Source organism: Salmo salar, chromosome 03 (assembly GCF_965601325.2).
Source record: "Salmo salar chromosome 03, fSalSal1, whole genome shotgun sequence".
Classification (NCBI taxonomy): domain Eukaryota; kingdom Metazoa; phylum Chordata; class Actinopteri; order Salmoniformes; family Salmonidae; genus Salmo; species Salmo salar.
Window position 1 is genome coordinate 24,321,551 of NC_138293.1, and position 13,874 is coordinate 24,335,424.

General features: G+C 39.2%; 1 protein-coding gene across 1 annotated transcript in view; it reads right to left on the minus strand.

Annotated features, from left to right (window-relative positions):
* The window catches only part of brinp2 (BMP/retinoic acid inducible neural specific 2), a 122,663-nt gene that overhangs the window by 60,691 nt on the left and 48,098 nt on the right, over positions 1 to 13,874 (minus strand). The window contains exons 2-4 of the mRNA XM_014190641.3: positions 13,117 to 13,444; positions 1,814 to 2,004; positions 238 to 419 (exon numbers count right to left, since the gene is read on the minus strand). Coding sequence (XP_014046116.1) covers positions 238 to 419; positions 1,814 to 2,004; positions 13,117 to 13,394 — 651 coding nt within the window. The 5' untranslated portion in view covers positions 13,395 to 13,444. The remainder of the gene's footprint in view (positions 1 to 237; positions 420 to 1,813; positions 2,005 to 13,116; positions 13,445 to 13,874) is intronic.

Here is a 13,874-nt window from a genome sequence, read left to right on the forward strand (position 1 = left end):
TTACTGGAGTTGAGCATTGTATTACAGACACACGGAACGATTTCTCAATGCCAAAGGTCTCAGTAGCCTACCATCATTCTGTTTCACATTCAAATGAAAACTAACCGGCCATATACAACTTCCATGTACAACCCACTGACAAATTGGATATACTCTAGCAAACTAATCGAATATATTCTGAAAAAGAAACTGGATGCTTCAATGACTGAGTGTGCTTGAGAGTAGCAGTAGATTTACCTTTATGGCGGAGGTGGCTATCTGTAGGTGGTGAAGTCTTCTTAAGGTGCTCTCGCGGTCTGTGAAATAAGAGGCAGCCAACTGATGCAGTACTTCCAGGGAGACCACCGAGCTGTTTCCCTGTCCCTCCGATTTCTTACTGAGCTTCTGCTTATCCAGGAAGATTGTCAACGATTCTTCTCCTGTAGAAATAAATAATAGAAGAGAAAAGAAAAGAAAAGAAGAGTAGAATGACTTTTTTTCCCGGAGGGAACTTCAGTCAAATATACACACAGTCCTTAATACTAACGAACAACTAGAACAACTGGTTCACTCATAATGACAATACATTTGTAATACTCGTTGAGAGTAATGGGTGACATTATTCTCCACGAGAGGAATTAACGGAGGTATTCAGACAAAAGTTCATAGACTGCAGACAGATTATAACGGTCTATCTCTGTCTTGTATGAAACCCCAGACGTTTCAAAGTAACACCAGACAGTGTGCTTAGCTCTCTTCTACCTCGAGGCTATGAGATACCATCAGTACCCAGCAGAAGAATGTGTGCATTGCTATTTGCGATCATCTCATTAGCATGCAGTGTATGGCCCATCCCTTTTAATTTGAGCCATTGATTACAAAAGCTCACTATGGCTTTGCCACTGCATTCATCTCTCTTGTCATTAGACTCTGTAACTTCACTTCATCAATCCACCATTAAGTGACATCATAATTAGTGTCTACATCTCATCAGACATAATATTCTGGTTGATGTCACAGCAAATGTTTAGAGACCAGGACCATGACTGTTCAATCAATTATTTAGATGCTAGGCAGAGTAATGCATTCCACATCTCAAACTATAACTATTGAAATTTCCTTATGTATTCAGCAGTACCTCAATCATGGATTGTCAAATCAACACCAAGCAGATTGTGTCCATACTAACAGAGAATGACTGACAATATGTATTGAAGCTGGAATCCTTCATTTAAATAATAACAAAGCATTCTAACTGCCCCTGTTTCGCTAAAAAGCTAAGGGATGGGGCTGGAAAAATGTAACCACTCAAATTCATAGACAGAGCTATGGTCGCAGGAACATCCATAATATGCAAGGAATCGTTTTAACCCTGTTTTGAGGCTATACGGCGTTTGTTTACATTTAGGTTATTTACAAACATTGGAGTAAAACAAGCTTATATTTTGGGTTATGAATAACAGTTGAACTAAGCTCATTGGGCATTTATAAGTTATATTCTTCATTAACAATGGATATACCTCTTTATAAGTCCAAAAATGGATGTATCAACTAAGGATTCTAGCTTTAACGTTAACTTATGTTGAATAGTAAAAAAAAAGTTTCTGTTGACATAAATTACCGGTATGACACTGTCACCAGTGATACCATGAGCACAGTGTTCCAAATATGAGTAACCTTTGGCTTGTTTTGTGGCAGTCAACATGATCAATATCTAAGGCGATGACATTACACTGAAGCTATTTTGAGAACAAACTGCGATGCGCAACAACATCCCTTAGCCACATAGCCTAGAGCTAACTGCCACTGAGTCGGTGTATGTAGAGCTGCTCACCTCCTAGCGTAGCAGACGCCAAAAAGTGTGTCCCATATTTCTTGATCAAGTTCTCGTGGATCTGCTGCAGACTTGGCCTTCGACCCAGCAGCCTCAGGTTGCGTAGAAACTCCGGCGCCAGTGGCAAGGGGGCCTTAAAAACATCCCTCTTCTCTGTAGCCAAGCTGTTTACTTTCCAATGGCTGAATTCCCTGCAAGTGAACCAAATTTGGACATTTTGAAAAATCTGATTCATGGTGATTGGGTCATTTCATAGGTTGATACTTGCATATGTGAGAGAATTCAAATATCAACAGAAAATATAGCTTGATGTCCATACATTTGCAATAAAAACTATTATTCAATTTGAATATTAATATATGTATGTATTCCTTCAGAACAAAAAATAACAAAACAGCGACAATAACATGCTATTGTCCCAAGCGGAAAAATAGAACTTGACATTCCACATCAACACTTATTTTGCAGATTATTTGAAGTCAGCATTACAATAGTCACAACCAGCTGTTACATTAGTAGTGTATGATTATCATGGACATTAAATACATTTGCACTTACATGACAACATACACAACATGGAAATTGTTTGATCATGATTCAGTGAAAGAAAGTATAGAAAACATGTTTAGTCCAACCTAACACAACATAGGCATTATGCCACAGGAATAACATTGGTAGTACAATGTAAGTTCAAGGTAATTAAACTGTAATTGCATACTGTTACACAATTTCAAAGACAAAGAACAACGTTACAGTCCAACTCTTTAGTCATATCCCAGTTTACTTATTTGTTTATGGTCTTGCCTACACCTAGCGACCTGTTTTTTCAATTATATGAGCAAAAGAATATTCAATTTTACTTGGAACAGCAAAACAGACAAAATGAAAAGGGCCTATTTATATAATTAATATGAATTCGGAGCTTAGAAATGATTGAATATTAGAGAATTAGACCTCTCACTAAAAGGCGTCAGTCATACAAAAGTTATACTTAAATCCAAACTGGTTCTCTAGCAGATAAGTAAGAATGTCTCACCCCATGTTGACGAATGGCCTTTTTCCCTTTATTCAGATTACATCCTCTCACTTTCAGTTATTTGAAAATGAACTAATCTCCAAAATATCGCTATTTTTAAAATAAGCCATAGAAAGTTGCTTGCAATTTCAATTTAATCCACCAGAAAAAAACAGAACAAATAATACAACAAATATTGTGGTTAAACTCAAATGGAAGAGGGAAAAAGTAAGGAACTTGACAGTCGGCCGTGCATTAAAGACCAAAATTGGTTAAAGAAAAGTGTAATAAATAAAAAAGCATACCAGTTTAATTTAAGGACCAACAAATTAATAGCTGTGCCATATAGATTGCAAAATAGTTGGGAAGAGATTGTCAATGTTCCGATTCCATGGCACATGGTTTATGAACTGATACGCAAAACAAAGCCGGATGCAAAACTTAGAATTGTTCAATTTAAATGATTATTCAAAGTTCTTGCAACCAATAGAATGTTATAAATATGGGGGATACAACCATCCCAGCTCTGCAGATTTTGCTGATAAGAGACAGAATCATTAGATCATTTGTTTTCGTACTGTCCATATGTAGTTTGTTTTTGGTCACAGGTCCAGGAATGGCTGAAGAATTGCAACATTTACCTCTGCAGATAGCCCTACTGGGTGATTTGAAAAATCATAGTCAATCAATCAATAATACAATAATACTCTTAGCAAAAAAATGTATCTTTAATTTACAATCTGTACAAACTATGAGAATAGAAAGGTTCAGAACTTTTGTAAACATCACAGCACAGTTGAAAAAGATATGGCAAATAGAAATCCAAAATGGATGGTGTTGAGAGATAGATGGGAGGGGTTGAGTGGAGCTGAAGGGTGGCATTAATAACAAGATAACTATTATAAAATATACTGTGTCCGTAAAATGTTTATAATATAGGTTCAGAACTTTTGTGAAACAGCACAGTTAATAATATATGGCAAATAGAAATCAAACTGGATGGTCTTCAGAAATAGATGGGAGGGGTTGAGGGTAGCAGAAAGATAGGAGTAAAAACAAACAAAAGATAGCTATTGTAAAATAGATTGTGTCTGTAAAATGTATATAGTATGTATAAGCTGGAAGTAGAAGCCTAAGTGTTGTTGTCCATTAGTTTACTCCAATTAGGGGAGGGGTGGTAGGGTTAGTGGAAAATAATAAAGGAAAATATATTTTAAAAAGATGTGTATATATATATGTCTTTTATATGTATGTGTGTTTGTATGTACAGTTGAAGTCTGAAGTTTACAAACACCTTAGCCAACTACATTTAAACTCAGTTTTTCACAATTCCTGACATTTAATCCCAGTAAAAATTCCCTGTTTTAGGTCAGTTATGATCATCACTTTATTTTAAGAATGTGAAATGTCAGAATAATAGTAGAGAGAATGATTTATTTCAGCTTTTATTTCTTTCAACACATTCCCAGTTGGTCAGAAGTTTACATACAGTCAATTAGTATTTGGTAGCATTGCCTTTAAATTGTTTAACTTGGGTCAAACGTTTCGGGTAGCTTCCCACAATAAGTTGGGTGAATTTTGGCCCATTCCTCCTGACAGAGCTGGTGTAACTGAGTTAGGTTTGTAGGCCTCCTTGCTTGCACACGCTTTTTGAGTTCTGCCCACACATTTTCTATAGGATTGAGGTCAGGGCTTTGTGATGGCCACTCCAATACCTTGACTTTGTTGTCCTTAAATTTTGCCACAACTTCAGAAGTATGCTTGGGGTCATTGTCCATTTGGAAGACCCATTTGCGAACAAACTTTAACTTTAACTTCCAGTCTTGAAATATTGCTTCAATGGATATAGATACTTTTGTACCTGTTTCCTCCAGTATCTTCACACGGTCCTTTGCTGTTGTTCTGGGATTGATTTGCACTTTTCGCACCAAAGTACATTCATCTTTAGGAGACAGAACCCGTCTCCTTCCTGAGCGGTTTGACGGCTGTGTGGTCCCATGGTGTTTATACTTGTGTAATATTGTTTGTACAGATGAGCGTGGTACCTTCAGGCGTTTGGAAATTGCTCCCAAGGATGAACCAGACTTGTGGAGGTCTACAATTTTCTTTCTGAGGTCTTGGCTGATTTCTTTAGATTTTCCCATGATGTGAAGCAAAGAGGCACTGAGTTTGAAGGTAGGCCTTGAAATACATCCACAGGTACACCTCCAATTGACTCAAATTATGTCAATTAGCCTATCAGAAGCTTCTAAAGCCATGACATCATTTCCTGGAATTTTCCAAGCTGTTTAAAGGCATAGTCAACTTAGTGTATGTAAACTTCTGACCACTGGAATTGTGATACAGTGAATTATAAGTGAAATAATCTGTCTGTAAACAATTATTGGAAAAATTGTCATGCACAAAGTAGATGTCCTAACCGACTTGCCGAAACTATAGTTTGTTAACAAGAAATTTGTGGAGTGGTTGAAAAACGAGTTTTAATGACTCCAACCTAAGTGTATGTAAACTTCCGACTTCATCTGTATGTGTATATATGTACAGTGCATTCAGAAAGTATTCAGACCACTTGACTTTTTCCACATTTTGTTACGTTACAGCCTTATTCTAAAATGTCCTTATTTGCATAAGTATTCAGACCCTTTGCTATGAGACTCAAAATTAAGCTCAGGTGCATCCTGTTTCCATTGATCATCCTTGAGATGTTTCTACAACTTGATTGTAGTCCACCTTTGGTAAATTCAATTAATTGGACATGATTTGGTCCCACAGTTGAAAGTGGATGTCTGAGCAAAAACCAAGCCATGAGGTTGAAGGAATTGTCCATAGAGCTCCGTAACAGGATTGTGTCGAGGCACAGATCTGGGGAAGGGTACCCAAATACGTCTGCAGTATTGAAAGTCCCCAAGAACACAATGGCCTCCATCATTCTTAAATGGAAGAAGTTTGGAACCACCAAGACTCTTCCTAGAGCTGGCCGCCCGGCCACACTGAGAAATTGAGGGAGAAGGGTCTTGGTCAGGGATGTGACCAAAAACCCAATGGTCACTCTGACAGAGCTCCAGAGTTCCTCTGTGGAGATGGGAAAATGTGGCAGAAGTACAACCATCTCTGCAGCACTCCACCAATCAGGCCTTTATGGTAGAGTGGCCAGACGGAAGCCACTCCTCAGTAAAAGGCACATGACAGCCCGCTTGGAGTTTGCCTAAAGGCACCTAAAGACTTTTAGATCATGAGAAACAAGATTCTCTGGTCTGATGAAACCAATATTTAATTATTTGGCCTGAATGCCAAGCGTCAAGTCTGGAGGAAACCTGGCATCATCAGCATCATGCTGTGGGGATGTTTTTCAGAGGCAGGGACTGGGAGACTAGTCAGGACCGAGGGAAAGATGAACAGAGAAAAGTACAGAGAGATCCTTGTTGAAAACCTGCTACAGAGCGCTGAGGACCTCAGACTGGGGTGAAGGTTCACCTTCCAACAGGACAACGACCCTAAGCGCACAGCCAAGGCAACACAGGAGTGGCTTTGGGACAATCTCTGAATGTCCTTGAGTGGCCCAGCCAGAGCCCGGACGAACATCTCTGGAGAGACGTGAGACGCTGTGCAGCGATGCTCCCCATCCAACCTGACAGAGCTTGAGAGGATCTGCAGAGAAGAATGGGAGAAACTCCCCAAATACAGGTGTGCCAAGCTTGTAGCGTCATACCCAAGAAGACTCAAGGCTGTACTTGCTGCCAAAGGTGCTTCAACAAAGTACTGAGTAAAGAGTCTGAATACTTATGTATAGTAAATGTGATATTTCTGTTTTTTATTTTTAATACATTTGAAAACAATAAAAAAAATGTTTTTTTGCTTTGTCATTATGGTGTATTGTATGTAGATTGATGAGGGGGAAAAACTATTTAATCCATTTTAGAATAAGGCTGTAACATAACAAGTAAAAGAAGTCAATGGGTCTGAATACTTTCTGAATGCACTGAATGCACTGAATACCTTCTGAATGCACTCATTTCTGTAATAATGTTGAGTAGTGTACAGAAACATGAAGAAGACACCGGTCTTTGGAAGAATTTTAAGGGCTACGAAGTATTAGCAAACCAGTGTTGATGCGGATAATCCAAATATCCAAAGTAAACCTAAAATCTTACATCACATTATCTCTGCCTATAATGTGTAAAGACCATCAGATGCTGTCTATTAGCTTTGGATGATGTTGTCTTGACTGAAAAATGATTGACGACAGAGGTTGTGAATGGAGCATTACTTTTCTTTCATTATGATTTCTAAAAGTTAAATGTAAAAGCGTTGGCTGACCATTCCAGTGCTGTTAATGATGATAGATGCTCTAAATTACAGGGCTTTAGCACAAGATGATTGCACCTGCACCCCTGCAGGCTTGCAGGGAATTGTTTAAGCTAAAACTCTCTACCTTAGCGAACACTCCATTCCCTACTTGATAAGAGCAGAGCACCTGGATTTTAAGACTGTTGTAGCCCTTTCCTGCCATCAAATGACCACATTGCTCTCTAGTGGCCTCATGGATGGAATGATATTCATATTTTTCATGATTTCATAATTAATACAACCATTTTTTTTTTTTGTTATTGTCCCAAAATCTGGTGTTTCTATGTGAAATGGTTTTGTTATATTTCAGTCTTCTGTGATGTATATAGAGTGTACATTTGGGATGCAAACTCAAAATGGAATACATTTCAACTCTATATCTGACATGGTACAGGTGTCTTCTTTTTTTAAAGCCAGTAACCATGTGCATGAAGTGTACACTTTTGGTTTAAAGTAGATTTGTTTAAGACTACCAAGAAACACTGTGTGACCCTGATTTAGCCCGCTGCAGTAAAATGTTAACATTCCACTACCTTCCTCTATGAGTCAGAGCTTTGACACAAGCAGAACTTTCCCAAGGCTTCTACTTCTACAGTACATGATCGGGAAACGTGTTACCATATAATTAGAATGATTCATTCTATTTCTATGAGTGTTACCCCTAAGTTAGTTTCAGTTACAACATGGAAGGTAATGTTTAATGAGTTCATTACATTGTCTATATCTACAGTGACCTCCAAAAGTATTGGGACAGTGATACATTTTTTGTTGTTTTGGCTCTGTACTCATTTGTATTGGGCACAAAATAATCTAAAACACAACCAAAACAAACAGCAAATGCACCCAACAAGTTTGTAGAGTCACCAGCTTGATGTAATCATTTCGTGATAGGAATTTGGGACCAAATACTAAACTTTGGACTACTTTAATACACGTAAGTGAATTTATCCCAATACTTTTGATCCCCGAAAATGGGGGGACTATGTACAAAAAGTAATTTTTTACTTTTGGAGCTCACTGTATATTTATCAGCTCTTGCAGATGAGGCTGTATTCCACAGCTGCGTTGATTTAGATGTTTTTCTTCATAAAGCATGGTTGCATAAAGCAGCCTAAAGCCATGCAAAATATCACCTACTGTACAGTAGGTATGGGTTTAACCTGGATCACAACAGCTGCTTGCCATATATATTAGCCACACACTGGCAAATCAAGGTGTTGAATGACTCTCTTTCCATGTTAGATTTCTGTGAGCTATTTTGAGAGGCAAGAGGGGAATGGTTGATCTGCCCCATTTCCTCTGGAAGCTGAAAACTGGGTTTCCAGCTTATTAATATTTGGCCCTCATCAACTGAGGAGGCGTTCTATCATTTCAATGTGTTTTTGTGAAGTATTGTAGCAATTTCTTGGAAGACTTTTCAAGTACACTTTTGAAATTGATTCTCACAATTTTTCAGGGCCAGACAGGGCTGGTCTGGTCTGGACAAAAGTACTATGGTGTTGCAACTTGCAGAAACCTCTTTGATGCAGATATACAAAGACTTTCTCAAAATACATTACTGAAATAGCACAGGTTTAGACAATAGGAGTGGCTAAAAACATCTATTTTCCCAAGTTGAATAGCACATTCTGATTCTCAATTAGAATTCAAATGAAGCCTGTTAATTGTACATGGGGAGTCACAGAATTCAACAGAGTAATTAGATTCCTCAACTGTGTTGCCGGAGGCAATCGAATAAAAAGCTGGAAAATGAAAAACAGCAAATACATTTGTCCAGCAGACAATGTATTCATATCATGGACACACTTCAGATTTAGAAACAGTTTTAGCCACACTTGATATACAATTCCATCAAAAACTAACATTATGGAAAATGGCTGATAAGAAAATAGGAAATTTAATCAATTGTCCCTCCTGTCTGACCTGATGTGAGACAGTGTCACGTCCTGACCAGCAGATGGAGCTGGTGTAGTAGTTTGGGGGTCAGGACGTGGCAGTCTGGTGTGTGTCTTGTGACTCCTGATCAGGAACAGCTGGGAATCGTTGTTCCTGATTGGGAGTCACATATGTAGGAGTTGTTTGTCACTGGGGTTTGTGGGTAATTGTTTCTTGTTTAGTGTGTTTGCACCTGACAGGACTGTTGGCTGTCAGTTTCCTTGTTTTGTTTGTTATAGTGTTCTTTCTAATTAAATTGAAAGATGAATACTAACTCTGCTGCATTTTGGTCCATTCCTGAAGACAGCCCCTACAGACAGGCAGTTTGTCACATTAATTTCTAGTTAATGTTTTTATATTCACCCTGAAACCAACAGTCCCTTTACTGAACCTGAATTGAACAACTGATGTCTGGTTTTTGAAAGAATCACTTTGAAAATAAGTTTAGCTACTCTTTGTACTGAAGGGCTGTATTGTATTTTGAAAGCCTTACACATTCATTTTAAAGAAAGATTACAAAAAACAGTAACATTAAGCCAATACGAAATAACAAAATTACGCTTTCAGCAAAAACTGAAACAGCACAACACAATGCCAAAATAGAAATACTAGTCAGCAAAACTCATATGCTTGAAGGCAAAACATAAATTCAATACATAATGTGAAATTTGATTTTGGTTAGTGTAGAGTGTTGGAAATTACATCAAGTCATCTACACAATGCTGGAGTGCCTCAGAACCCGACACCAATCTCTCACAAATCACATTTCAGTTCCTGAAAAATCTATAGTTGCCAGACATTTCAGTCATTAATCATCTTTCCTTTATTTAGAAAATGCTCTTCTTTATCAGAAATGTTTCAGATTTCTCTACCAGCATTATACCTCCTGACGTAATCATTTGTGACAATGTCTCATTTCTTATTTTATTGTCTTGACAGCTCTTGTTGCCTCCAGAATGAGCTGTTACCAGTTACAAGAGCCATAGGGGCCTGGATGGGCTTAGTATGGTCCCTATAGGCTGTCAGTTCTGCCACCTCTCATGGCACCAAAAGCGCAATGAGCCAACAGTAATGTTTCTTAAGGGAACGCATCTATCATCCCAAAACACCTCCTGGGAGAGTATTTTCCTGTCTGGATATTATAAACATCCTTCCCTTTCTTTCCTATTTCCTACCAAATGAAGGCCAATGAAAGAACAGTACCCAAGCTGCAAAAAGGGCTGCTTCTCTATCTTGTTTTAAAGTGGTTCATTATGTATGGACCACATGAAATACAATTGTATTTATTCATCAGACCATTATTTCAAAGGGATATCTATTGAGTTGCAAACCTCGTCTGTGAGAGAAACCTTGCAAGACACCAGCAGCAGCAGAAGCTCTTTGTTTGACAATCACCATAGCTAGATTCTGCAGGGAATTTAAGCATCCTTCCCCCTGTGACCCTCACATTCAATTTATTCATTGGCATGGGGGCTCCTCGAAACTCAAATCACATATATCTTTACACATTTCACAGGCATAGTAAATACATGCTATGTATACTGAACAAAAATATAAATGCAACGTGCAACAATTTCAAAGATTTTACTGTGTTACGTTTCATATAAGAAAATCAGTCAATTGAAATAAATTCATTAGGCCCTAATCTATAGATTCCACATGACTGGGAATACAGATATGCATCTGTTGGTTACAGATACCTTAAAAAAAAGGTAGCGACGTAGATCAGAAAACCAGTATCTGGTATGACCACCATTTACCTCATGCAGCGCGACACATCTCCTTCGCATAGAGTTGATCAGGCTGTTGATTGGGACCTGTGGGGTGTTGTTCTATTTCTCTTCAATGGCTGTGCGAAGTGGCTGGATATTGGCGGGAACTGGGACGCGCTGTCGTACACGTCGATCCAGAGCATCCCAAACATGCTCAATGCGTGATATGTCTGGTGACTATGCAGGCCATGGAAGAACTGGGCCATTTTCAGGTTTCAGGAATTGTGTACAGATCCTTGCAACATGTAGCTGTGCATTCTCATGCTGAAAGATGAGGTGATGGAGGTGGATGAATGGCACAATAATGCACCTCAGGATCTCGTCACGGTATCTCTCAAATTGCCATCGATAAAATGCAGTTGTGTTTGTTGTCTGTAACTTATGCCTGACCATACCAAAACCCCACTGCCACCATGGGGCACTCCCATACACGTGGTCTGCGGTTGTGAGGCCAGTTGGACGTACTGTCAAATTCTCTAAAACGACGTTGAAGGCAGCTTATGGTAGAGAAATGAACAAGCATTTCGCTACACTCGCAATAACCTAAGCTAACCATGTATATGTGACCAATAAAATTTGATTTGAACATTCAATTCCCTGGCAACAGCTCTGGTGGACATTCCTGCAGTCAGCATGCCAATGACACGCTCCCTCAAAACTTGAGACATCTGTGACATTGTGTTGTGTGACAAAACTACACATTTTAGAGTGCCTTTTATTGTCCCCAGCACAAAGTGTACCTGTGTAATGATCATGTTGTTTAATTAGCTACTTGATATGCCACACCAGGTGGATGGATTATGTTGGAAAAGGAGAAATGCTCACTAACACGTATGTAAACAGAAATAAGCTTTTTGTGCGTATCTTTTATTTTAGCTCATGAAACACGAGACCAACACTTTACATGTTGCGTTTATATTTTTGTTCAGTGTAGTTACCATGTCAATGGCACTTACAGAATCTTAATGCACAACACTTGAACTTGGCAAACATGAAATATTAAACAATGTTAGGCTTGCCTTTCAAATAGGACAAAGTCCCTTCACTTCAGAAAGTAACAGCAAGGATGACTGAGTTTGCCTTGGCAGAAAAATTTCAGTGAACCACCCGTAGGGCAGCTGTGACCAGGCAGAGAGGGGGAATAAAATCAGCCTTCCTCTATATAACCCAGTTGGTGTTCCCTATTCGTAATGGGCAGATTTACACACTTACTTTCCCTCTGGGTGTCCTTTAATGAGATCAGTTAACATATAAAAAGGCCTTGGCAGCACAAATGGCTTGTGGGGGAAACCTAATTTATGTCCATCGATGACTGAGGTGTTGGTCGGACAACAGTGCACTCTAACACACACAAACACAACACACACACACTGCTAGACAACCTTTCAAACAGTACTGGCTGTGCTCTCTGCCTGATTCCATCACAGATCTGCAGGCATTCTTCTGCATTTCAGTTCCTTGTCCTAGTCATTTCTAGCACTGTCCCAGAGCATGAAAGAGAAGCGTGATCCATCCAACTTCTGTCAGAAAACTACACCTATCACGGCTAGCTATACTCAGAACATCTGCAATTGAAAGCTATCATTTCAAGTTGTATGAGAAGAAAACTGTGACAGATTTCTGAATAAATTGGTTTCTAAAGAGACAAATATCTCTTTCTTACAGTAAATAAATGCACCTATACCCCTTCAAGATTCCCACACTCAAGTAGCATTAACATCACAGCAGAAAATATGTTTCCAGTAATCTGGAGCTATAATTTGACTCAGGTGAGTGTAGCACCATGGAGAGCATGCAGCAACAACAAAAGAAAATGTAATGGAGGCTGTGTGATGGAGGAAAGTAAAATGCATGAATAAAATGCATGGAAGGGTCAGAGTAAAATATTGTAACGACCCTGGGTTTATAAGAGCGGATATCGACTCTGCCGTACGAGCATGCTTTTGGGGCACAGTCGATAGCGCGCTGGACTTCGGGCTAGAAGGTCGAGGTTTCGAGACCTGCTCCCTGCCTCTGTTTCATTACAATATATATTCTAAGCTGAGGAAATTAAAATGTAAATTGAAGGCTTATCAGAAAGACTACATCACATTTGGTATTACATTTAGAATAAAGTTAATGAATTGAAAATAAATGTTGAAAAATAATTTAATGGGATGGAAGGGTCATAATGGCTCTTGATTGGTACAGTACAGCAACATTCAAACACGCGCACTTTGCCTCTAGATTCTCACCTGTAGATCTTATAGCGTGTGGAGAAGCCTTGCTGGAAGCGTTCTTTGAACTCTGTGTATTCCGGACAACGGTGGAAAGGTCCCTTCTCAGACAGCAGCCAATCCAATTGGTCGCCACTCTGGTGTCCGGTGCTGGCAGCAGTGAGCGAGGGGTTGTTACTCTGCTGCCCCTCAGCCAGGGCCAGAACCCAGCCGAGGTGGCCCAGCACTGTCCACTGCCATACGAGCATCAACAGCAACCATCTAACAGCTGTGGCTCTCGGCCAACGCATCACCATCTTCCTGTTGGGCACCTGGGACCAGCATTCTTCAACTAATCCCTCCTGACCTATGAAGGAAAAGAGAGAGAACATGTTTTAGGGCTCAATTCAGAGGACAACTTGAAATAATAGAAAAACACAGACACTACGCTTGTATCACTTGCATAGATTTAGCTTATGTATCCGCCTCACAGCCTTCGCTTCCCTTAGGGATCAATTCAATTAAACACACATGCAGTAACTTTCTTTTCCATAGACAAAAATGTAATAGTACAACTGGCTAGACTTTCAATCTTAACCTGTACTAACAACACTGTAAGAGCCTTTCTCTGGCTAGCGTTGGGAAGCTATACACCAAGGAATTAAAAGAAAATACAGATTTTAGGTCTCAATTCAATAAAACACACTGTGTTATTTTTTGCAGAAGCGCTCTTTACCATGGTCAAAAACCTACTGCTAGGTATAATCCACTCATAGGTAGATGCTTTTAGTTGTGCT